General features: G+C 60.3%; 1 protein-coding gene across 1 annotated transcript; it reads right to left on the bottom strand.

Annotated features, from left to right (window-relative positions):
• Window positions 1–348: 348 nt before the first annotated feature.
• LOC147086366 (vacuolar protein sorting-associated protein 45-like) lies at window positions 349–26,498 on the bottom strand. Its single transcript, XM_085978426.1, has 6 exons — window positions 26,329–26,498; window positions 26,110–26,223; window positions 24,134–24,301; window positions 4,286–4,444; window positions 2,382–2,489; window positions 349–503 (listed from the first exon to the last, which is right to left on the bottom strand). Exons 1-6 carry the CDS (start codon window positions 26,446–26,448, stop codon window positions 378–380), a joined length of 795 nt encoding a protein of 264 aa, XP_085834552.1. The 5' UTR covers window positions 26,449–26,498; the 3' UTR covers window positions 349–377.

Here is a 26,498-nt window from a genome sequence, read left to right as displayed (position 1 = left end):
CCCTCCTCTCCTGAAGGTGCTGACTCTCACTGGGGTACGGGTCCCCTCCTCTCCTGAAGGTGGTGACTCTCACTGGGGTACGGGTCCCCTCCTCTCCTGAAGGTGCTGACTCTCACTGGGGTACGGGTCCCCTCCTATCCTGAAGGTGCTGACTCTCGCTGGGGTACGGGTCCCCTCTTCTCCTGAAGGTGCTGACTCTCACTGGGGTACGGGTCCCCTCCTACCCTGAAGGTGCTGACTCTCGCTGGGGTATGGGTTCATGGTAGAGTCAGAGACTGAGACACCAGTCAGTGTACAGATATCTCGAGGAGCTGAGAGACACCAGCCGCTGTGCATTGCCATCTCTCTCTATCCTTGGTTGGGGGCAGGCTCCGTTCTTACCGGTCTCGCAGTGTGTTGGGTCCGAGGTACGGGTACTGGCTGTCCTTCAGCTTCCCTTTAATAAGCTGGTCCAGGGTGTCCTGAATCAGTGGCTGGTGCTGAGTGTACACGTTCTCAATACCCTGCACAGAAAACAGCAACCCGTTACACAGCAACACTCCCCACAACCCTCGCTGTCCTCGCCACGCCTGCCCCTGGCCGCTCTCCCCGCATTCCTGCCGTCATCGCGCCCGTGCGCTCCCACTGCCCTCACCACAGTCCCACCGAGGGCGGGGAGCGAGAGCGAGGGATCCTGTCCCACCGAGGGTGGGGAGTGAGAGTGAGGGGTCCTGTCCCACCGAGGGCGGGGAGTGAGAGTGAGGGGTTCTGTCCCACCGAGGGCGGGGAGTGAGAGTGAGGGGTCCTGTCCCACCGAGGGCGGGGAGTGAGAGTGAGGGGTTCTGTCCCACCGAGGGCGGTGAGAGTGAGGGGTCCTGTCCCACCGAGGGCGGGGAGTGAGAGTGAGGGGTTCTGTCCCACCGAGGGGGGGGGCGGGGAGTGAGAGTGAGGGGTTCTGTCCCACCGAGGGGGGGGCGGGGAGTGAGGGGTCCTGTCCCACCGAGGGCGGGGAGTGAGGGTGAGAGTGAGGGGTCCTGTCCCACCAAGGGCGGGGAGTGAGAGTGAGGGGTCCTGTCCCACCGAGGGCGGGGAGTGAGAGCGAGGGGTTCTGTCCCGAGGGCGGGGAGTGAGAGTGAGGGGTTCTGTCCCACCGAGGGCGGGGAGTGAGAGTGAGGGGTCCTGTCCCACCGAGGGCGGGGAGTGAGAGTGAGGGGTTCTGTCCCACCGAGGGCGGGGAGTGAGAGTGAGGGGTCCTGTCCCACCGAGAGCGGGGAGTGAGAGTGAGGGGTTCTGTCCCGAGGGCGGGGAGTGAGAGTGAGGGGTCCTGTCCCACCGAGGGCGGGGAGTGAGAGTGAGGGGTTCTGTCCCACCGAGGGCGGGGAGTGACAGTGAGGGGTTCTGTCCCACCGAGGGCGGGGCGGGGAGAGAGAGTGAGGGGTTCTGTCCCACCGAGGGCGGGGAGTGAGAGTGAGGGGTCCTGTCCCACCGAGGGCGGGGAGTGAGAGTGAGGGGTTCTGTCCCACCGAGGGCAGGGAGTGAGAGTGAGGGGTCCTGTCCCACCGAGGGCGGGGAGTGAGAGTGAGGGGTCCTGTCCCACCGAGGGCGGGGAGTGAGAGTGAGGGGTTCTGTCCCACCGAGGGCGGGGAGTGAGAGTGAGGGGTTCTGTCCCACCGAGGGCGGGGAGTGAGAGTGAGGGGTCCTGTCCCGAGGGCGGGGAGTGAGAGTGAGGGGTTCTGTCCCACCGAGGGCGGGGAGTGAGAGTGAGGGGTCCTGTCCCACCGAGGGCGGGGAGTGAGAGTGAGGGGTCCTGTCCCACCGAGGGCGGGGAGTGAGAGTGAGGGGTCCTGTCCCACCGAGGGCGGGGAGTGAGAGTGAGGGGTCCTGTCCCACCGAGGGCGGGGAGTGAGAGTGAGGGGTTCTGTCCCGAGGGCGGGGAGTGAGAGTGAGGGGTCCTGTCCCACCGAGGGCGGGGAGTGAGAGTGAGGGGTTCTGTCCCACCGAGGGCGGGGAGTGAGAGTGAGGGGTCCTGTCCCACCGAGGGCGGGGAGTGAGAGTGAGGGGTCCTGTCGCACCGAGGGCAGGGAGTGAGAGTGAGGGGCTCTGTCCCACCGAGGGCGGGGAGTGAGAGTGAGGGGTTCTGTCCCACCGAGGGCGGGGAGTGAGAGTGAGGGGTCCTGTCCCACCGAGGGCGGGGAGTGAGAGTGAGGGGTCCTGTCCCACCGAGGGCGGGGAGTGAGAGTGAGGGGTTCTGTCCCACCGAGGGCGGGGAGTGAGAGTGAGGGGTCCTGTCCCACCGAGGGCGGGGCGGGGAGGGGAGCGAGAGGATCCACTGACAGGCACCCTGAGGAGAGGAGGGGAGATAGCGGGGGGCGGGGAAATCGATCAGCAGGCCCAGACTCTACCTTCAGTCCTTTGAAGAATTGCTTGGTGATAGCGACAGCATCCTTTGGGGTCACAAGGTCATTCCCTCGGATTCTTTTCCCGCCGTATTCCACAACAACCGACACCAACTGGGATCAAATTAACAGGAGAGAGATGGGCATGAGCACCACATAGTGTTATACAGCGACAGACGCCCACCAGTACTGTACCCCAGTGTTATACAGCGACAGACGCCCACCAGCACTGTACCCCAGTGTTATACAGTGACAGGCCTGTACCCACCAGTACTGTACCCCAGTGTTATACACTGACAGACCTGTACCCACCAGTACTGTACCCGTTATACAGTGACAGACCTGTACCCACCAGTACTGTACCCCAGTGTTATACAGTGACAGACCTGTACCCACCAGTACTGTACCCGAGTGTTATACAGTGACAGACCTGTACCCACCAGTACTGTACCCCCGTGTTATACAGTGACAGACCTGTACCCACCAGTACTGTACCCCAGTGTTATACAGCGACAGACCTGTACCCACCAGTACTGTACCCCAGTCATAGTGTCATAGAGGTATACAGCACAGAAAGAGGCCCTTCGGCCCATCGTGTCCGCGCCGGCCATCAAGCCCTGTCTATTCTAATCCCATTTTACAGCACTTGGTCCCTAGCCTTGTATGCTATGGCGTTTCAAGTGCTCATCTAAATGCTTCTTGAATGTTGTGAGGGTTCCTGCCTCTACCACCCTTTCAGGCAGTGAGTTCCAGATTCCAACCACCCTCTGGGTGAAAAAGTTTTTCCTCAAATCCCCTCTAAACCTCCTGCCCCTTACCTTGAAACTATGCCCCCTGGTTATTGACCCCTCTACTAAGGGGAAAAGTTCCTTTCTATCTACCCTATCTATGCCCCTCATAATTTTGTACACCTCAATCAGGTCCCCCCTCAGCCTTCTCTGCTCTAAGGAAAACAACCCCAGCCTGTCCAGTCTCTCTTCATAGCTGAAGCGCTCCAGCCCAGGTAACATCCTGGTGAATCTCCTCTGCACCCTCTCCAATGCAATCACATCCTTCCTATAGTGTGACGACCAGAACTGCACACAGTATTACAGCTGTGGCCTAACTAGCGTTTTGTACAGCTCCATCATAACCTCCCTGCTCTTATATTCTATGCCTCGGCTAATGAAGGCAAGTATCCTATATGCCTTTTTAACCACCTTATCTACCTGTCCTGCTGCCTTCAGGGATCTATGTACATGCACACCAAGGTCCCTCTGATCCTCTGTCCTTCCTAGGGTCCCACCATTCACTGTGTATTCCCTTGCCTTGTTAGTCCTCCCAAAATGCATCACCTCACACTTTTCAGGGTTAAATTCCATTTGCCACTGTTCTGTCCATCTGACCAACCCGTCTATATCGTCCTGTAGCCTGAGGCTTCCCTCCTCGCTGTTTACCACTCCACCAATTTTCGTGTCATCTGCGAACTTACTGATTGTACATCCTACATTCATATCTAAATCATTAATGTACACTACAAACAGCAAAGGACCCAGCACCGATCCCTGCGGTACACCACTGGACACAGGCTTCCAGTCACAAGAACAACCTTCGACCATCACCCTCTGCCTCCTGCCGCTAAGCCAATTTTGGATCCAATGTGACAAGTTGCCCTGGATCCCATGGGCTCTCACCTTCTTGACCAGTCTCCCATGCGGGACTTTGTCAAAAGCCTTACTGAAGTCCATGTAGACCACATCAACTGCAGTGTTATCGAGTGACCTGTACCCACCAGAGGCTGTCCGTAGATTGAAGTCCAGTGGAGGTGCAGTGAGGACGATTGGACAGGGATGAATGATCACATTGATTGATAGCACAGAGAGGCTGGAGGATTCCCATAGGCACGGTGCAAGAGGGCGACACTCACTCACCCGCTTGTACTTGTCCGACACCCCCCTGCGGGTCAGAGCCTCCATCAGCGAGGCCAGGTTGCTGTTGCTGTGGCGTTCGTAGCGCAGGGCGTAGAGCATCACCAGCCTCACCGCATCCAAGTCCGACACCTTGGGATCCTGCAGCAGCTTCCTCACATTCTGTAAGAGACGCGGTCACAGAGGCAGGTTTAATGCATCCGCAATAATCAGCAGCCCTCCCCAAACACCTCCCTGCCTGGGGGTCCCTCCCCAGCTCACACTCCCCTCCCAGACCTACAATGCATCCTCGCTGAGGCCGTGACTCCTCCCCCACCTTCACCAATGGAGGCGGTCACTCCTCCCCCACCTTCACTCCTCCCCCACCTTCAGCAATGGAGGCGGTCACTCCTCACCCACCTTCACCAGTGGAGGCTGTCACTCCTCACCCACCTTCACCAATGGAGGCAGTCACTCCTCACCCACCTTCACTCCTCCCCCACCTTCACCAATGGAGGCGGTCACTCCTCACCCACCTTCACTCCTCACCCACCTTCACCAATGGAGTCTGTCACTCCTCACCCACCTTCACCAATGGAGGCTGTCACTCCTCACCCACCTTCACCAATGGAGGCTGTCACTCCTCACCCACCTTCACCAATGGAGGCGGTCACTCCTCCCCCACCTTCACCAATGGAGGCTGTCACTCCTCACCCACCTTCATCAATGGAGGCGGTCACTCCTCACCCACCTTCACCAATGGAGGCTGTCACTCCTCACCCACCTTCACCAATGGAGGCTGTCACTCCTCACCCACCTTCACCAATGGAGGCGGTCACTCCTCACCCACCTTCACCAATGGAGGCGGTCACTCCTCACCCACCTTCACCAATGGAGGCGGTCACTCCTCACCCACCTTCACCAGTGGAGGCTGTCACTCCTCACCCACCTTCACCAGTGGAGGCGGTCACTCCTCACCCACCTTCACCAGTGGAGGCTGTCACTCCTCACCCACCTTCACTCCTCACCCACCTTCACCAATGGAGGCTGTCACTCCTCACCCACCTTCACCAATGGAGGCGGTCACTCCTCACCCACCTTCACTCCTCACCCACCTTCACCAATGGAGGCGGTCACTCCTCACCCACCTTCACCAATGGAGGCGGTCACTCCTCACCCACCTTCACCAATGGAGGCTGTCACTCCTCACCCACCTTCACCAATGGAGGCGGTCACTCCTCACTCACCTTCACCAATGGAGGCGGTCACTCCTCACCCACCTTCACCAATGGAGGCGGTCACTCCTCACCCACCTTCACCAATGGAGGCGGTCACTCCTCACCCACCTTCACCAATGGAGGCCGTCACTCCTCACCCACCTTCACCAATGGAGGCCGTCACTCCTCACCCACCTTCACCAATGGAGGCAGTCACTCCTCACCCACCTTCACCAATGGAGGCGGTCACTCCTCACCCACCTTCACTCCTCACCCACCTTCACCAATGGAGGCGGTCACTCCTCACCCACCTTCACCAATGGAGGCGGTCACTCCTCACCCACCTTCACTCCTCACCCACCTTCACCAATGGAGGCTGTCACTCCTCACCCACCTTCACCAATGGAGGCGGTCACTCCTCACCCACCTTCACCAATGGAGGCGGTCACTCCTCACCCACCTTCACTCCTCACCCACCTTCACCAATGGAGGCTGTCACTCCTCACCCACCTTCACCAATGGAGGCGGTCACTCCTCACCCACCTTCACCAATGGAGGCGGTCACTCCTCACCCACCTTCACTCCTCACCCACCTTCACCAGTGGAGGCTGTCACTCCTCACCCACCTTCACCAATGGAGGCCGTCACTCCTCACCCACCTTCACCAATGGAGGCTGTCACTCCTCACCCACCTTCACTCCTCCCCCACCTTCACCAATGGAGGCGGTCACTCCTCACCCACCTTCACTCCTCCCCCACCTTCACCAATGGAGGCGGTCACTCCTCACCCACCTTCACCAGTGGAGGCTGTCACTCCTCACCCACCTTCACCAGTGGAGGCGGTCACTCCTCACCCACCTTCACCAATGGAGGCTGTCACTCCTCACCCACCTTCACCAATGGAGGCGGTCACTCCTCACCCACCTTCAGCAATGGAGGCTGTCACTCCTCACCCACCTTCACCAATGGAGGCTGTCACTCCTCACCCACCTTCACCAATGGAGGCGGTCACTCCTCACCCACCTTCACCAATGGAGGCTGTCACTCCTCACCCACCTTCACCAATGGAGGCTGTCACTCCTCACCCACCTTCACTCCTCACCCACCTTCACCAATGGAGGCTGTCACTCCTCACCCACCTTCACTCCTCACCCACCTTCACCAATGGAGGCTGTCACTCCTCACCCACCTTCACTCCTCACCCACCTTCACCAATGGAGGCGGTCACTCCTCACCCACCTTCACCAATGGAGGCTGTCACTCCTCACCCACCTTCACCAATGGAGGCGGTCACTCCTCCCCCACCTTCACCAATGGAGGCTGTCACTCCTCACCCACCTTCACCAATGGAGGCTGTCACTCCTCACCCACCTTCACTCCTCACCCACCTTCACCAATGGAGGCTGTCACTCCTCACCCACCTTCACCAATGGAGGCGGTCACTCCTCACCCACCTTCACCAATGGAGGCGGTCACTCCTCACCCACCTTCACCAATGGAGGCGGTCACTCCTCACCCACCTTCACCAATGGAGGCTGTCACTCCTCACCCACCTTCACCAATGGAGGCGGTCACTCCTCACCCACCTTCACCAATGGAGGCGGTCACTCCTCACCCACCTTCACCAATGGAGGCGGTCACTCCTCACCCACCTTCACCAATGGAGGCGGTCACTCCTCACCCACCTTCACCAATGGAGGCTGTCACTCCTCACCCACCTTCACCAATGGAGGCGGTCACTCCTCACCCACCTTCACCAATGGAGGCGGTCACTCCTCACCCACCTTCACTCCTCACCCACCTTCACCAATGGAGGCGGTCACTCCTCACCCACCTTCACTCCTCACCCACCTTCACCAATGGAGGCTGTCACTCCTCCCCCACCTTCACTCCTCACCCACCTTCACTCCTCACCCACCTTCTGCAATGGAGGCTGTCACTCCTCACCCACCTTCACCAATGGAGGCGGTCACTCCTCCCCCACCTTCACTCCTCACCCACCTTCTGCAATGGAGGCTGTCACTCCTCACCCACCTTCACCAATGGAGGCTGTCACTCCTCCCCCACCTTCACTCCTCACCCACCTTCACTCCTCACCCACCTTCTGCAATGGAGGCTGTCACTCCTCACCCACCTTCACCAATGGAGGCGGTCACTCCTCCCCCACCTTCACTCCTCACCCACCTTCTGCAATGGAGGCGGTCACTCCTCACCCACCTTCACCAATGGAGGCTGTCACTCCTCACCCACCTTCACCAATGGAGGCTGTCACTCCTCACCCACCTTCTGCAATGGAGGCGGTCACTCCTCACCCACCTTCACCAATGGAGGCGGTCACTCCTCACCCACCTTCACCAATGGAGGCGGTCACTCCTCACCCACCTTCACTCCTCACCCACCTTCACCAATGGAGGCTGTCACTCCTCACCCACCTTCAGCAATGGAGGCTGTCACTCCTCACCCACCTTCACTCCTCACCCACCTTCTGCAATGGAGGCGAGAGCTTCTGCACCACACCCAGTGATAGAATCACCCCTTCAGTCAGTGCTTGAAAGCCCTCCATCCCTGTATTCACCAACCCCCCTCACCCCGACTGCCCATCAGTAAGAAGTGTCCTCGTGAGGTGCGCTGTTCACTCTGAGATCCCAAACTGGGAGGGTGGGGGGTGGGTACGAGCGACACGGACCCCTATTCCTCCAGGGCTTCCATTACACAACATTGACCTGCTCTGTCAACAGCTAAGAACATAAGAAACAGGAGCAGGAGTCGGCCAATCGGCCCCTCGAGCCTGCTCAGCCATGCAATAAGATCATGGCTGATCCAATCTTGCACTGAACACCACTTTCCAGCTCTCCCCATACCCCTCGACTCCCCCCGCTCTCTCCCCATACCCCTTGACTCCCCCCGCTCTCCCAATACCCCTCGCCTCCCCCCGCTCTCTCCCCATACCCCTTGACTCCCCCCGCTCTCCCCATACCCCTCGACTCCCCCCGCTCTCTCCCCATACCCCTTGACTCCCCCCGCTCTCCCAATACCCCTCGACTCCCCCCGCTCTCTCCCCATACCCCTTGACTCCCCCCGCTCTCCCCATACCCCTTGACTCCCCCCGCTCTCTCCCCATACCCCTTGACTCCCCCCGCTCTCTCCCCATACCCCTTGACTCCCCCCGCTCTCTCCCCATACCCATTGACTCCCCCCGCTCTCGCCCCATACCCATTGACTCCCCCCGCTCTCGCCCCATACCCATTGACTCCCCCCGCTCTCTCCCCATACCCCTTGACTCCCCCCCGCTCTCGCCCCATACCCCTTGACTCCCCCCCGCTCTCCCCATACCCCTTGACTCCCCCCGCTCTCTCCCCATACCCCTCGACTCCCCCCGCTCTCTCCCCATACCCCTTGACTCCCCCCGCTCTCCCCATACCCCTTGACTCCCCCCGCTCTCTCCCCATACCCCTCGACTCCCCCCGCTCTCTCCCCATACCCCTTGACTCCCCCCGCTCTCTCCCCATACCCCTTGACTCCCCCCGCTCTCCCCATACCCCTTGACTCCCCCCGCTCTCCCCATACCCCTCGACTCCCCCCGCTCTCTCCCCATACCCCTTGACTCCCCCCGCTCTCCCCATACCCCTTGACTCCCCCCGCTCTCTCCCCATACCCCTTGACTCCCCCCGCTCTCCCCATACCCGACTCCCCCCGCTCTCTCCCCATACCCCTCGACTCCCCCCGCTCTCTCCCCATACCCCTCGACTCCCCCCGCTCTCTCCCCATACCCCTCGACTCCCCCCGCTCTCTCCCCATACCCCTTGACTCCCCCCGCTCTCTCCCCATACCCCTTGACTCCCCCCGCTCTCGCCCCATACCCCTTGACTCCCCCCGCTCTCCCCATACCCCTTGACTCCCCCCGCTCTCTCCCCATACCCCTTAACTCCCCCCGCTCTCTCCCCATACCCCTTGACTCCCCCCGCTCTCTCCCCATACCCCTTGACTCCCCCCGCTCTCTCCCCATACCCGACTCCCCCTGCTCTCCCCATACCCCTCGACTCCCCCCGCTCTCTCCCCATACCCCTTGACTCCCCCCGCTCTCTCCCCATACCCCTTGACTCCCCCCGCTCTCTCCCCATACCCCTTGACTCCCCCCGCTCTCGCCCCATACCCATTGACTCCCCCCCGCTCTCTCCCCATACCCCTTGACTCCCCCCGCTCTCTCCCCATACCCCTTGACTCCCCCCGCTCTCCCCATACCCCTTGACTCCCCCTGCTCTCTCCCCATACCCGACTCCCCCTGCTCTCTCCCCATACCCCTTGACTCCCCCCGCTCTCTCCCCATACCCCTTGACTCCCCCTGCTCTCTCCCCATACCCGACTCCCCCTGCTCTCTCCCCATACCCCTTGACTCCCCCCGCTCTCTCCCCATACCCGACTCCCCCCGCTCTCTCCCCATACCCGACTCCCCCCGCTCTCTCCCCATACCCCTTGACTCCCCCCGCTCTCTCCCCATACCCCTTGACTCCCCCCGCTCTCGCCCCATACCCATTGACTCCCCCCCGCTCTCTCCCCATACCCCTGGACTCCCCCCGCTCTCTCCCCATACCCCTTGACTCCCCCCGCTCTCCCCATACCCCTTGACTCCCCCTGCTCTCTCCCCATACCCGACTCCCCCTGCTCTCTCCCCATACCCCTTGACTCCCCCCGCTCTCTCCCCATACCCCTTGACTCCCCCTGCTCTCTCCCCATACCCGACTCCCCCTGCTCTCTCCCCATACCCCTTGACTCCCCCCGCTCTCTCCCCATACCCGACTCCCCCCGCTCTCTCCCCATACCCCTCGACTCCCCCCGCTCTCTCCCCATACCCCTCGACTCCCCCCGCTCTCGCCCCATACCCCTCGACTCCCCCCGCTCTCGCCCCATACCCATTGACTCCCCCCCGCTCTCTCCCCATACCCCTTGACTCCCCCCGCTCTCCCCATACCCCTTGACTCCCCCCGCTCTCTCCCCATACCCCTTGACTCCCCCCGCTCTCTCCCCATACCCCTTGACTCCCCCCGCTCTCCCCATACCCGACTCCCCCCGCTCTCACCATACCCAACTCCCCCTGCTCTCTCCCCATACCCCACTCCCCCTGCTCTCTCCCCATACCCCTTGACTCCCCCTGCTCTCTCCCCATACCCGACTCCCCCCGCTCTCTCCCCATACCCGACTCCCCCCGCTCTCTCCCCATACCCATTGACTCCCCCCCGCTCTCTCCCCATACCCCTTGACTCCCCCCGCTCTCTCCCCATACCCCTTGACTCCCCCCGCTCTCTCCCCATACCCCTTGACTCCCCCCGCTCTCTCCCCATACCCGACTTCCCCTGCTCTCTCCCCATACCCGACTCCCCCTGCTCTCTCCCCATACCCCTTGACTCCCCCCGCTCTCTCCCCATACCCCTTGACTCCCCCCGCTCTCTCCCCATACCCCTTGACTCCCCCCGCTCTCTCCCCATACCCCTTGACTCCCCCCGCTCTCTCCCCATACCCCTTGACTCCCCCCGCTCTCTCCCCATACCCGACTCCCCCTGCTCTCTCCCCATACCCGACTCCCCCTGCTCTCTCCCCATACCCCTCGACTCCCCTGTAGTTCAAATGTCCGTCAATCTCCGCCTTGAATATATTCAATGACTCCGCCTCCACAGCTCTCTGGGGCAGAGAATTCCAAAGATTCACCACCCTCAGAGAAGAAATTCCTCCTCATCTCCGTCTTAAATGGGCGACCCCTTATTATGAGACTGTGACCCCTGGTTCTAGATACCCCCACTGGGGGAAACATCCTCTCAGCATCCACCCTGTTAATCCCCCTCAGAATCTTAAATAACAGAAAAATGCTGGAAAAACTCAGCAGGCCAGGCAACATCCGTGGAGAGAGAAATAGAGTCAACGTTTCGGGTCGAAACCCTTCGTCAGAACTGAGAGCAAAGGCAGGAAATGAAACAAAGGGCAGTTTGGGGGCTGGGAAATGGGGGAGGGGATGAAAGAACAAAAGGGAGGTTCTGTGAGAGGTGAAGAGACATTAAGAGATATTCAAGGCGAGACGAGGTGGTAATAGGACAGGTAAAGAAACAAAGGATGGCTGGGAAATGGGGGAGGGAATGAAAGAACAAAAGAGAAGGTTTGCGAGAGGTGAAGAGACATTAAGGGATATTCAAGGCGAGACGAGATGGTAATAGGACAGGTAAAGAGACGAAGGATGGCTCGAGATGAAGTGTGAAATGCGCTGGCAGAGTGAGAGACAGCTGCCGTGTGGGAGAGAGAGGAAAAAAGGAAAAGGCTCAAACCAAAAATGTGGATAAAAAATATATAAAAATGTAATGGGGGCCGAGGTTATGATCTGAAATTGTTGAACTCGATATTGAGTCCAGAAGGCTGTAAAGTGCCTAATCGGAAGATGAGGGGCTGTTCCTCGAGTTTACGCTGAGCTTCCGTGGAACAATACAAGAGGCCGCGGACAGTGAGGTCCGAGTGGGAATGGGGCGGTGAATTAAAATGACAGGCGACCGGAAGCTCGGGGTCCCCCTTACGGACTGAACGGAGGTGTTCCGCAAAGTGATCACCCAATCTGCGTTTGGTCTCCCCAATGTAGAGGAGACCACATCGTGAGCAGCGAATACAGTATACTAGGTTGCAAGAAGTACAAGTAAATCACTATCACCTGGAAGGGGTGTTTGGGGCCCTGGACAGTGGGACGGGGGGAGGTATAGGGGCAGGTGTTGCATCACGTTGACTATTTCTCTCTCCACGGATGTTGCCTGGCCTGCTGAGTTTTTCCAGCATTTTCTGTTGTTATTTCGGATTTCCAGCATCCGCAGTATTTTGCTATCGTACCCCCTCAGAATCTTTATATGTTTCATAGAAACATAGAAGATAGGAGCAGGAGTCGGCCATTCGGCCCCTCGAGTCTGCTCCGCCATTCAATGTGATCATGGCTGTTCATCCAAATTCAGTACCCTGTCCCTGCCTTCTCCCCATATCCCTTGATCCCTTTAGCCTTAAGAAATATATCCAACTCCTTCTTGAATATATTTAATGAATTGGCCTCAACTGCCTTCTGTGGTAGAGAATTCCACAGGTTCACCACTCTCTGGCTGAAGAAATTCCTCCTCATCTCTGTCCTAAATGGCTTACCCCTTGTGGTAAACCACTGTTATACCTGTCTGTGTCTGTACGTGTATTCCACTAGGTACAGGTCTGGACATGCCTCGGCTGACTCCTCCCACTATTCCAGGTATATAAGTGACTACCTCCCAGTCCCTTAGTATCCTGGACGGGTCGACCACTCGAGACAAGACCTTCATTCTTTAGTTAATAAAAGCCTGATTGTTACTCGCTCAACCTCAGTCTTTTGAGTAATTGATGGCGCATCAATTTTATTAACTAAATTTTTATAATGGAGAAGATCCTCACACCAGCATGCCTGGACCTGGACAGTCGGGAAGCGGACGCTTCCACCAAGTTTGCTCACTGGCTTCGAGACATTCCTGACTGCCTCCACTGCGGTCGAAACGGATGCGGACAAACTGTCTGTCCTGATCTCCAAGGTGAACCACCGAGTGTACTCAGTCATCCGGGACGCGACCTCGTACACAGCCGCCCTCCAGCTCCTCAAGACCCAGTACACGCGCCCTGTGAACGAAGTATACGCTAGGCACCTTCTGGGGAGTCGCAAGCAACAACCTGGGGAATCGACTGAGGAATACCTCCAAGCACTGTCCGTGCTTGGCCGGGCCTGTGGGTGTAAGGCGGTAATGCCCACTAAGTACACGGAGGAACTGATCCGGGATGCCTTCGTAGCGGGCCACAGGTCCAACTACACCCGACAGCGACTGCTGGAGCAGAGTGACCTCACCCTCGACAAAGCCTCCGACATCGCACTAACGCTGGACGCAGCCTTCCGGGGCATGGATGCCTACTCCTCTGCACCGTGGACGCCGCGGGGAACGACAGCCTGGGACACGGTAGGACAGCCCCATAGCACCGTGCCACCCCAGCCACAGCCCAACAACGGCCCAACTACCGCAGCAGTGTCCCAAAGCCAGACAGCAGTATCCCAAGGCCAGAAATGCTACTTCTGTGGCCAGGCCAAACACCCCAGAGCGCGCTGCCCGGCGGAGAATGCGACCTGCTCGGGCTGTGGGAAAAAGGGACACTACGCCAGCGTCTGCAAGGCCAAAGCCACCCCGAACGCCAGCAGCGCGGCGTGTGGGCCATGCGAGCCGCCATCTTGGGCCCCCAACAGCGCCGCGTGTGGGCCGTGCGGGCCGCCATCTTGGGCCTCCCCAGCCATGTGCGAACCACCGCAGCAGCAGCCATCTTGGACGACTCCAGCCACATGGGAATCATGGACGCCGCCATCTTGGACACCAGCCGGGACGCAGCAGACCGCCAACACCCCCCCATCTGATACCCGCAGCGACACACCGACCCCTACGCTGGCCTCTGTGACGCTGGACCAAACAAGACCGCACCAGCTAGCTCGGTCCAAAATGGACGTTAAGGTAAACGGCCATGCAATAAACTGCCTTTTTGACTCCGGGAGCACAGAGAGCTTCATCCACCCCGACACGGTGCGGCGTTGCTCTCTCCCAGTCCTGCCTGCGCACCAGCGGATTTCTATGGCCTCCGAGTCCCAGTCAGCGGACATTGGCGGCTACTGCGTGGTGACACTAGTAGTAGACGGGACTGTGTTCAATAATTTTAAACTCCTGGTCCTGCCCGACCTCTGCGCTGCCGTTCTACTGGGGTTGGATTTCCAGTGCCACCTCAAAAGCGTTACGATGGCCCCCTCCCCCCACTCACAGTCCGCAGCCAGCAGCCTCCAAATTGCCCGCCGCGCACCAGATGCAACCTCTCCACACTCAGAGTCCCACCCCCCCCACTGTTTGCTAACCTCACCCCCGACTGTAAGCCCATCGCCACAAAGAGCAGGCGATAGTGCCGGGGACAGGGTTTTCATCAAAACCGGAGTGGAACGGCTCCTGAAGGAGGGGATTATTGAGGGCAGCTCCAGCCCCTGGCGAGCCCAGGTTGTGGTCGTTAAGACCGGCGAGAAGCAGCGCCTGGTCATCGACTACAGCCAAACAATAAACCGCTACACCCTGCTGGACGCCTACCCACTCCCCCGCATAGCTGACATGGTCAACCAGATCGCGCAGTACCGCGTCTTTTCGACCATTGGCCTGAAATCAGCGTACCACCAGCTCCCCATCAGCCCTGAAGACCGCCAGTATACTGCTTTTGAGGCAAACGGCCGCCTCTATCACTTCCTTAGGGTTCCCTTCGGCGTTACCAACGGGGTCTCCGTCTTCCAAAGGGAGATGGACCGGATGGTCGATCAAAACGAGCTGCAGGCCACTTTCCCTTACCTAGATAATGTGACCATCTGCGGCCATGACTTGCAGGACCATGACGCAAACCTCGAGAAATTCCTCCGCACCGCCCAACTCCTGAACCTGACATATAACAAGGAGAAGTGCATATTCCGCACAGACCGCCTCGCCATCCTTGGCTGTGTTGTGGAACACGGGGTCATCGGTCCCGACCCGGACCGGATGCGTCCCCTTATGGAACTCCCACTGCCCCACTGCCTAAAAGCTCTGAAGAGGTGCCTAGGGTTTTTTTCCTACTACGCTCAGTGGGTCCCCTACTATGCAGACAAAGCCCGTCCGCTGATCAAGTCCACCTCTTTTCCCGTGACGGCAGAGGCCCGCTTAGCCTTCCACCGTATCAAGGAAGACATTGCCAAAGCCACCATGCACGCAGTGGATGAATCCATCCCCTTCCAGGTGGAAAGCGATGCGTCAGACTTCGCTCTGGCCGCCACCCTTAATCAGGCAGGGAGACCTGTGGCATTCTTCTCACAAACCCTCCAGGGCCCGGAGACCAGACACTCCGCGGTCGAGAAGGAGGCCCAGGCTATCGTGGAGGCTGTGCGTCATTGGAGGCACTACCTGGCCGGAAAACGATTTACCCTGCTCACTGACCAGCGTTCAGTTGCTTTTATGTTCAACAACAAGCAGAGGGGCAAAATCAAAAATGACAAGATCTTGAGGTGGAGAATCGAACTTTCCACCTACAATTACGAATGCAAGTTTGGAAGGCCGCCCTACTAGCCTTAAAGTCTAGGGGCCTTCCGACCTCCCGCTGGCAGGAGGTGCTCCCCGATGCGCTCCACTCGATTCGGTCACTGCTCTGCACTGCCACCAATGCCACCCCTCACGAGAAAATGTTTGTCTTCCCAAGGAAGTCCACATCGGGGACAGCGTTACCGCCATGGCTGACGTCCCCAGGGCTGGTACTACAGAGAAGACACGTGAGGGCCAATAAAACGGACCCCCTGGTCGAGAGGGTCGACCTCCTCCACGCCAACCCCCAGTACGTTTACATTGCGTACCCGGACGGGCGGGAGGACACAGTCTCCATACGAGACCTCGCACCCTCGGGGACCGCTGTAACCCACTACGACACAGTCTCCATACGAGACCTCGCACCCTCGGGGACCGCTGTAACCCACTACCCATTACCACCCCCCCCCCACGACCCGATATCCAACCCCAGCAGCCGGCTCGCCTTGGACCGTCACCCACGAGGACTACACTCCAGGGCCCCAGCCTACACGGGACGCGACGCCGGAAGCTCCACCACCCCTGCCGTCGCCACGTCGATCACAGCGGCAGACAAGACCTCCGGAGAGACTCCAATACACGAACTTTTAAATACACTTCACCCCGCCGGACTCGTTTTTAAACAAGGGGTGAATGTGGTAAACCACTGTTATACCTGTCTGTGTCTGTATGTGTATTTCACTAGGTACAGGTCTGGACATGCCTCGGCTGACTCCTCCCACTATTCCAGGTATATAAGTGACTACCTCCCAGTCCCTTAGTATTCTGGACGGGTCGACCACTCGAGACTAGACCTTCATTCTTTAGTTAATAAAAGCCTGATTGTTACTCGCTTAACCTCAGTCTTTTGAGTAATTGATGACGCATCAGCCCTTATCCTTAGACTGTGAGCCCTGGTTCTGGACTCCCCCGACCATCGGGAACATCCTTCCTGCATCCAGTCTGTCCAGTCCTGTTAGAATTTTATAAGTTTCAATGAGATCCCCTCTCATTCTTCTAAACTCCAGCGAGTATAAGCCCAATCGACCCAATCTCTCCTCATACGTCATTCCTGCCATCCCAGGTATCAGTTTGGTGAATCTTCGCTGCACTCCCTCCATGGCAAGAACATCCTTCCTCAGATAAGATCACCTCTCATTCTTCTAAACTCCAATGAGTATCGGCCCAACCTGCTCAACCTTTCCTCATAAGACAACCCCTTCATCCCAGGAATCAACCAAGTGAAACTTCTCTGCACTCCCTCCAATGCAAGTATATCCCTCCTTAAATATGGAGACCACAACTGTACAAAGTACTCCAGGTGTGGTCTCACCAACGCCCTGTAAAGTTGCATCAAAACTTCCCTACTTTTATACTCCATCCCCCTTGCAATAAAGGCCAGCATTCTATTAGCCTTCCTAATTACTTGCTGTACCTGCATGCTAACTTTTTGTGTTTCATGAATTAGGACATCCAGATCCCTCAGTACCGCAGCATTTTGTCGTCTCACTCCATTTAAATAATAATAATTTGGTTATTTCATTCAGACGCTGGGTGAGGGACCATGTCGGGGAGACGCTGGCCGCCTGAGCTGGGGGAGGGGAGCGAGGAAGCGGCATGCATCGAGAGGTGGAATATCAGGGAGAAAGGGGGAAAATGTCAAGCAGCGGGAGTGACTGGACAACTGTGATTCGGTTCATGACAGTCTGCGCACACACAGTTAGTTAGTCATAGGTCAGGGACTGGGGCTCGGGGACTGCGTGGGCCGCAGCTAGACAGAGCTCACTCTGTCCTCACTGCCTCGCGCGCTCAAAACCCTCAGTATCCTTCGACCAAAAATACAAAAGCCCCTGTCACCAACCGAATTAGAGAATTAAGAAGCAGAACAAGGTTTAAGGTTTGTGGTCAGAGAGGTTCTAGGCCAAAAATGGTAAAAATTCAAGGGCAGAGAAGTCTGAAGTCTACGGCACAAAGGCTTGCGATTAACTCTTTAAGGGGCTGGACTTTCAACTTGAAGAATAAAGGGTTAATTGCCTTATTTTTAGTAGAAATTAAAGAACTCAGATGAGGTGGGGAAGTCCGTGTGCTCTCACTCTTGCAATTTCCATCCTACCCAAATTCAACTGGAAGAATTACAAGAAAAACACAAAAGCCAATCACGACACCACTGTACACCCTCCTCTCAGCTCTCAAAACAGCTCAATCGTTAGTTAAAAACCCGAATAAACCGGGAATCATTTGTTCAGCCACATTGCGATGCGCCAAGCTGAGTTAAAATGGTGCCGTGGAGGTGAAGGCTGGGACACAAAGACGCTTGTGAGTAGAGTGAGACTGAAAAACATTTTATTTTGTGGCGGGGTGGGGGGGGGGGGGGGGGGGGGGGAAGACAGGTTAGCAACCTAGTGTTGGTAACTCGGAGACCTGGGGGAGGTCGGCAGCTTATCTGAAAGGCAGCACCTCCGGCAGTGCAGCACTCCCTCGGTACTGCACTCGAGTGCAGGCCTGGATTAGAGCCAGGCTCACACCCACTTCCTTCTGAGCCAGGAGCGAGAGTGGTACTGAATGTGGCCACCTGACCGGGGGTGGGGGGGGGGAGAAGGGGGGCTTCAAACGCAAAACACTCAGACACAACTCACTTCACTCAGTCCCCTCGACACACAATCTGCAACTGAAACACGTGACAGACACACTCTGATCCAAACTGTGGCAGAGTTTGGGCAGCAGCTGAGACGATGAGTCCAGGAACTTCCCGTTCGAGTTTCTGCTTTTCTCAAGACCAGAGAGGAACCTTTACAAAATACCACAACCGCAGGCAAACAGACATTTCACAACATGCACGCTGAATGCTGCACTACAGGCCAGTGACACAACAACACACATCCGCAATAACAGGGCTCAACGAGGGAACAGGCACAGCATTAGATACAGAGTAAAGCTCCCTCCACACTGTCCCATCAAACACTCCCAGGGCAGGTACAGCACGGGTTAGATACAGAGTAAAGCTCCCTCTACACTGTCCCATCAAACACTCCCAGGGCAGGTACAGCACGGGTTAGATACAGAGTCAAGCTCCCTCTACACTGCCCCATCAAACACTCCCGGGGCAGGTACAGCACGGGTTAGATACAGAGTAAAGCTCCCTCTACACTGTCCCCATCAAACACTCCCAGGGCAGGTACAGCACGGGTTAGATACAGAGTAAAGCTCCCTCTACACTCCCATCAAACACTCCCAGGGCAGGTACAGCACGGGTTAGATACAGAGTAAAGCTCCCTCTACACTGTCCCATCAAACACTCCCAGGGCAGGTAGAGCACGGGTTAGATACAGAGTAAAGCTCCTTCAACACTGTCCCATCAAACACTCCCAGGGCAGGTACAGCACGGGTTAGATACAGAGTAAAGCTCCCTCTACACTGTCCCATCAAACACTCCCAGGGCAGGTACAGCACGGGTTAGATACAGAGTAAAGCTCCCTCTACACTGTCCCATCAAACACTCCCAGGGCAGGTACAGCACGGGTTAGATACAGAGTAAAGCTCCCTCTACACTGTCCCATCAAACACTCCCAGGGCAGGTACAGCACGGGTTAGATACAGAGTAAAGCTCCCTCTACACTGTCCCATCAAACACTCCCAGGGCAGGTACAGCACGGGTTAGATACAGAGTAAAGTACCTCAAACCTGGTGCTAACTATGCCCCGAGGAGAGGAGGGGGAGAAAAGATTGTTTGAACAGCAATGACTGCTCGTTCTAGTCAGGCAGCGACAGGTCTGCTCAGTGAGCAACTGAAATGAAAGGTGGTGATTGGAGAGGCTGCTAAACTCTGCCCATGAATAACAAGCCCCTTCTGGGGAGGAGGGAGGGTTAAGGAGCACGGATCCCACAACAGGATGTCAACAATGTCTCCCATTGTTAATGCAAACTGGCCGGAAACATGTTGCAGAGACGGGCTTAAGGTCACTGCTGTTGGCTCGCTGTCAAACTCTGACAGCAGATAAACAGTGTAGGACAGCTCGGCACGGCACAGCAGCAGCTCCAGAAATGATGGAGAATAACGTCAGCTTAAGAGGACAATCAGAGAATAGCAACTGAGAGAGAGAGAGCGCGAGAGCAATCAGCCCAGGACACAGCAGCTACATGATGACCGGATCGGGGGTCCCGGCCGCTGGATTCTAACCTCGCTCCGCCACCACAAGGCTTTGGAGACAGGACGCAGACCACTGCGGGCCAGAGCCTGCGGCGGGAGCGGCAGAGCGCAATGTCTGGCGGCCGAGGCAGACTGCTGCTGCTGTCTGAGCGGGGTGGAGCTGGCAGGGAGTGCAGAGACTAATCCCCCGCTTCCCCCAGGGGATGGTGTGTGGCGCGGCACTATCGGAGGCTGGGGGGTTGATACGGCAACAAAGAGCAAGAACAGTCGCCGGCAGCGAGCAGCCAGTTTCCCCGCTCGAGACCAGGGAGCGAGCGGCGGCGGGGTAGGTGACCATGGTCCGGGGGGGGGGGGGCGCACCACAGACAAACCCGATCCTGTCCTCCCCCCGTGTTCACGCACACTCCAGCATGGCTCACCAGCAATCGGGAGCCGCCAACATGAGTACTTAACATAAGAAATAGGAGCAGGAGTAGGCCATACAGCCCACTGAGTCGCATTTCTCCAGCACCTTTCACCACCTCAGGACGTCCCAAAACACTTTACAGCCAATGAAGTACTTTTTTTGAAGTGTGGTCACTGTTGTAATGTGGGAAATGCGGCAGCCAATTTGCGCACAGCAAGCTCCCACAAACAGCAATGTGATAATGACCAGATCATCTGTTTTAGTGATGTTGGTTGAGGGATAAATATTGGCCCCAGGACACCGGGGAGAACTACCCCCGCTCTTCTTCGAAATAGTGCCATGGGATCTTTTACATCCACCTGAGAGGGCAGACGAGTTCTGAGTTTAACATCTCATCTGAAAGACGGCACCTCCCGACAGTGCAGCGCCCCACTCAGTACTGCCCCTCTGACAGTGCGGAGCTCCCTCAGTACCGCCCCTCCGACAGTGCGGCGCTCCCTCAGTACCGCCCCTCCGACAGTGCGGCGCTCCCTCAGTACCGCCCCTCCGACAGTGCGGCGCTCCCTCAGTACCGCCCCTCCGACAGTGCGGCACTCCCTCAGTACTGCCTCTCCGACAGTGCGGCTCTCCCTCAGTACCGCCCCTCCGACAGTGCGGCGCTCCCTCAGTATTGCCCCTCCGACAGTGCAACGCCCCCCTCAGTACTGCCCCTCCGACAGTGCGGCACTCCCTCAGTACTGCCTCTCCGACAGTGCGGCTCTCCCTCAGTACCGCCCCTCCGACAGTGCGGCGCTCCCTCAGTACTGCCCCTCCGACAGTGCGGCGCTCCCTCAGTACTGCCCCTCCCTCAGTGCTGCCCCTCCGAGAGTGCAGCGCCCCACTCAGTACTGCCCCTCCGACAGTGCGGCGCTCCCTCAGTACCGCCCCTCCGACACTCCCTCAGTACTGCCTCTCCGACAGTGCGGCGCTCCCTCAGTACTGCCCCTCCGACAGTGCGGCGCTCCCTCAGTACCGCCCCTCCGACAGTGCGGCACTCCCTCAGTACTGCCCCTCCGACAGTGCAGCGCCCCCCTCAGTACTGCCCCTCCGACAGTGCGGCGCTCCCTCAGTACTGCCCCTCCAACAGTGCGGCGCTCCCTCAGTACTGCCCCTCCAACAGTGCGGTGCCCCCTCAGTACTGCCCCTCCGACAGTGCGGCGCCCCCTCAGTACTGCCCCTCGGATAGTGCAGGAGGCCTGCGCAGTCAGGAGTGGCGGATTGCGGAATGCGCGGGAGGCCGGGGGAAGCTGCAACAATGAAAGACAATCAGCGGAAAGATTAGACAACGCGATGAAGGAGAGTGCGTCTGTGCGTGTAAGTGTGGGCTCTGCAAGGTCTGACAGGGAACTAATGAGCGCACTCCCCGAGCAGCCCCACGACAGCTGAAACAATTTAACATCTTGCTGCGTGAGCACTCCCACCCCCTCAACACTCAGACCTGCTGCATCAGCACTCCCACTGAAAGCAACACGGCACAGCGGGATTGGCGATAGGGCGGGTACGTGGGGGGTGACTCGCTGGGCCTGACTGACTCTGCCTGTTCCTAAATATTCTCTGGGTGTCCTTGGCAGCAAACCAAGATATTCAGAGATGGCCAACTGCTGTTGTATCTCCGTCAACAGTGAGGCCTCCTGATAACAGGATCAAGGCAAGGTCCTTCTTCTCCAGCCCTCTCCCCCAGCTCCACCACTGGTGCCAGGGCTTTTCACCATCAGTCCCCAGCTCGCTCGCTCGAATCCTGCCCCCTCCACCCCGCTCATCTTCACAAGCCTCCTCACAACCCACCGTCATCCAGGCCTCCAGTGACCTGGCCAAATTCTGCCCCCAGCTCCTGCTCAGGCCTGACCACCCCCCACTGCCCTACCACAAAGGTGCAATACAAGGATGTCAACAGGATGCTCCCCTGTGTGGGCCATCGTGCCTGGGCCTGCTGCTACTGTTTGCACGGCTCAGAGCTGCACTGACAGTGGCACTGACCCACCGACCGACACCCAGACAGGACAGAATGGCGATTGCCAATCTCCCCTCCCTCCTGGGCTAGCTGCTCTCAGAGTCGCTTTCTCCTCTGCTCCAGACGGCCAGGCCAGGGGTGGAGCAAGACATGAAACGAGCTGCCCGCAGGTGGGGGACTCTGCCCGTAGGCAGTGGTGCCGGACCCTGCTCCCCTCACCTGCGGGAGCCGCAACCCCAGCTTCCACCTCCCCCAGGGGCCTGCTCCCCTCTCCCAGGGCCTCGCTTCCACCTCCCACCCACTCCCCTCCCTGCCAGGCCGCGCTCCGCTTCCACACCCCCGGGCCCGCTCCCCTCACCCCCCAGGCTCGTCCCGTGTGACCGCCAACCTCACCTCACCCACAGGGCCCCCTACTCCCCTCACCCCCCCAGGCCCCTCCCTGTGTGACCGCCAACCTCACCTCACCCACAGGGCCCCCTACTCCCCTCACCCCCCCAGGCCCCTCCCTGTGTGACCGCCAACCTCACCTCACCCACAGGGCCCCCTACTCCCCTCACCCCCCAGGCCCCTCCCTGTGTGACCGCCAACCTCACCTCACCCACAGGGCCCCCTACTCCCCTCACCCCCCAGGCCCCTCCCTGTGTGACCGCCAACCTCACCTCACCCACAGGGCCCCCTACTCCCCTCACCCCCCAGGCCCCTCCCTGTGTGACCGCCAACCTCACCTCACCCACAGGGCCACCCGCTCCCCTCGCCCCCCAGGCCCCTCCCCGTGTGACCGCCAACCTCACCTCACCCACAGGGCCCCCCCATTCCCCTCACCCCCCCGCGCCCCTCCCTGTATGACCGCCAACCTCACCTCACCCACAGGGCCCCCTACTCCCCTCACCCCCCCAGGCCCCTCCCTGTGTGACCGCCAACCTCACCTCGCCCACAGGGCCCCCTACTCCCCTCACCCCCCCAGGCCCCTCCCTGTGTGACCGCCAACATCACCTCACCCACAGGGCCCCCTACTCCCCTCACCCCCCAGGCCCCTCCCCGTGTGACCGCCAACCGCACCTCACCCACAGGGCCCCCTACTCCCCTCACCCCCCAGGCCCCTCCCTGTGTGACCGCCAACCTCACCTCACCCACAGGGCCACCCGCTCCCCTCGCCCCCCAGGCCCCTCCCTGTGTGACCGCCAACCTCACCTCACCCACAGGGCCCCCTACTCCCCTCACCCCCCCAGGCCCCTCCCTGTGTGACCGCCAACCTCACCTCACCCACAGGGCCCCCTACTCCCCTCACCCCCCCAGGCCCCTCCCTGTGTGACCGCCAACATCACCTCACCCACAGGGCCCCCTACTCCCCTCACCCCCCCAGGCCCCTCCCCGTGTGACCGCCAACCTCACCTCACCCACAGGGCCCCCCGCTCCCTTCACCCCCCCAGGCCCCTCCCTGTGTGACCGCCAACCTCACCTCACCCACAGGGCCCCCCGCTCCCCTCACCCCCCAGGCCCCTCCCTGTGTGACCGCCAACCTCACCTCACCCACAGGGCCACCCGCTCCCCTCGCCCCCCAGGCCCCTCCCTGTGTGACCGCCAACCTCACCTCACCCACAGGGCCCCCTACTCCCCTCACCCCCCAGGCCCCTCCCTGTGTGACCGCCAACCTCACCTCACCCACAGGGCCCCCCGCTCCCCCCAGGCCCCTCCCTGTGTGACCGCCAACCTCACCTCACCCACAGGGCCCCCCCCGCTCCCCTCACCCCCCCGTGCCCCTCCCTGTGTGACCGCCAACCTCACCTCACCCACAGGGCCCCCCGCTCCCCTCACCCCCCAGGCCCCTCCCTGTGTGACCGCCAACCTCACCTCACCCACGGGGCCACCCGCTCCCCTCGCCCCCCAGGCCCCGTGCCCCTCACACCCCCACCCGGCCCCACTCCCCTCACCTCCCCTGCATAACCTCCAACCCCACCTCCCCCCCGGGCTGCCCTCACCTGCAGGGCGCTGGAGCGGTCATTCTGACAGGCCAGCTCCTGCTCCACCTCCGACACCTCCATCAGGTGATGCTCGCTGACCAATCGCGACAGCTCTCCGACCACGGTTACATGTTTCGACACCGTGCCCGACATCTTCTTAAACTGCGGGTAATTTTCCACAAAGGCCTGGGGGAAACAACATCAAACAGGGCTGAACAGTGTGAGCGGCCCTTCCCCGTCTCGCTACCCGGGCGAGAGGACCGCAGGGAACGGGAAGGGCCCTGGTTCCCTGGATTATATTTGGGCCATTTGTCCAGGGGAGGGAGAGTCCGACAGCCCCGGCTATGCTGGACAGTCCGGCCAGTGCAGCCTCCAGCCGCGGGGTCCATGCTCCTCTACTGGACTGAAGGAGAAGTGCCGGCCCCTCCACACTCCCTGCTGCCGTATAACAGAGGCTGGCAATGGCCGAGTGAAACACGACCCCGGTACCCGGCTCCACCCATGACCCCGGTACCCGCTCCGGTACTGGCTCCACCCACGGCCCCCCGACTCCCCCCCACTACCCTGGTACCCGCTCCAGTACCCGGGCTCCACCCACGACGACCCCGACCCCCCCCCCCACCCCCGACCCCCCCCCGACATGCTCCCCACCCCGGTACCCGACTCCCCCCCCCACCCCCCCCAGTACCCGACTCCCCCCCCCACCCCCCCTGTACCCGACTCCCCCCCCACCCCCCCCAGTACCCGACTCCCCCCCCCACCCCCCCTGTACCCGACTCCCCCCCCCCCCCCACCTGGAGACCCGACTCCCCCCCCCGTACCCGACTCCCCCCCCTCCCCCCGTACCCGACTCCACCCCCCCCCCCCTCCCCCCGTACCCGACTCCCCCCCCCCCCCACCCTGGAGACCCGACTCCCCCCCCCCCCGTACCCGACTCCCCCCCCTCCCCCCGTACCCGACTCCACCCCCCCCCCTCCCCCCGTACCCGACTCCCCCCCCCTCCCCCCGTACCCGACTCCCCCCCCTCCCCCCGTACCCGACTCCCCCCCCCTCCCCCCGTACCCGACTCCCCCCCCCCTCCCCCCGTACCCGACTCCCCCCCCCCCCCCTCCCCCCGTACCCGACTCCCCCCCCCCCCCCCCACCCTGAGACCCGACTCCCCCCCCCCCGTACCCGACTCCCCCCCCTCCCCCCGTACCCGACTCCACCCCCCCCCCCTCCCCCGTACCCGACTCCCCCCCCCCCCACCTGGAGACCCGACTCCCCCCCCCCCGTACCCGACTCCCCCCCTCCCCCCGTACCCGACCTCCACCCCCCCCTCCCCCCGTACCCGACTCCCCCCCCCCTCCCCCCGTACCCGACTCCCCCCCCCCTCCCCCCGTACCTGACTCCCCCCCCCCCTCCCCCCGTACCCGACTCCCCCCCCCCCCCCCCTCCCCCCTAACCCGACTCCCCCCCCCCCCTCCGGTAACCCGACTCCCCCCCCCCCCCCAACCCCGGAGACCCGACTCCCAACCCCCCCGGTACCTGACTCCACCCCCCCCCCCTCCGGTACCCGACTCCCCCCCCCCAACCCCGGAGACCCGACTCCCAACCCCCCCGGTACCCGACTCCACCCCCCCCCCCCCCTCCGGTACCCGACTCCCCCCCCCCAACCCCGGAGACCCGACTCCCAACCCCCCCCGGTACCCGACTCCCCCCGCCCCCCCCGTACCCGACTCCCCCCCCCCCCCCCGCCCCGGTACCCGACTCCCCCCCCGGTACCCCCCCCCCCACCCCGATACCCGACTCCCCCCCCCGGTACCCGACTCCCCACCCCGGTACCCGACTCCCACCCCGGTACCCCGACTCCCCCTTGTGTCCCATCAGTCCGCTACCTCCCAGCTCCCCCTCCATTACCCCGCTCCCCAGTCCCTCCCCTCACCACCCCCCATTCCCTCCCCTCCCCGCTTCCTCCTCTCACCACCCTGCACTCCCTCCCCTCCCCCCGCTACCTTCATGTCCGAGATGGATTCCAGCTTCTGTTGGCCTTTTGGTTTCTTTTTCTGGAAATCCTCCATGAGATTCCTGATGTTGCTGCCGATTTCCCCGAAGTTGAGGTACATGTTCTGTGAGAGAGGAGATGGTAGGTGAGCGAGACCCGGCCAGCACACGGCGGAGACACACAGCCGTCCCATGAGCATCGCAACCCTCCCATCAGCGGCCAGGCTTACATTTGCGTAGAATTCGTCGTTCTCAGCAGACAGCACCACCTCCTTCAGGTCCCTGCTGATCCCCGGCACGCGGGAAAGATCGATCCGATTGTTGTTGATCCCCAGCAGCTCGTGAACCATCGCCTGGTACGTCCACTGAAAGACAAGACGGCACTCAGTGTATCACTGAC

Source organism: Somniosus microcephalus, unplaced genomic scaffold (genome assembly GCF_052327205.1).
Source record: "Somniosus microcephalus isolate GS21.2 unplaced genomic scaffold, FLI_Smic_1.0 unresolved_chr7, whole genome shotgun sequence".
Classification (NCBI taxonomy): Eukaryota; Metazoa; Chordata; class Chondrichthyes; order Squaliformes; family Somniosidae; genus Somniosus; species Somniosus microcephalus.
Note: the sequence above shows the minus strand (reverse complement) of the source record. Positions and strands in the feature narration are given on the sequence as shown.

Coding starts and splice junctions, on each gene's coding strand:
- LOC147086366 (XM_085978426.1), bottom strand. CDS start 26,448: ATGGTTCACGAGCTGCTGGGGATCAACAACAATCGGATCGATCTTTCC. Junction 24,302..26,109: donor AATCCATCTCGGACATGAAG/GTAGCGGGGGGA, acceptor TGTTTCCCCCAG/GCCTTTGTGGAAAATTACCC. Junction 2,490..4,285: donor TGTCGGACAAGTACAAGCGG/GTGAGTGAGTGT, acceptor ATTTGATCCCAG/TTGGTGTCGGTTGTTGTGGA.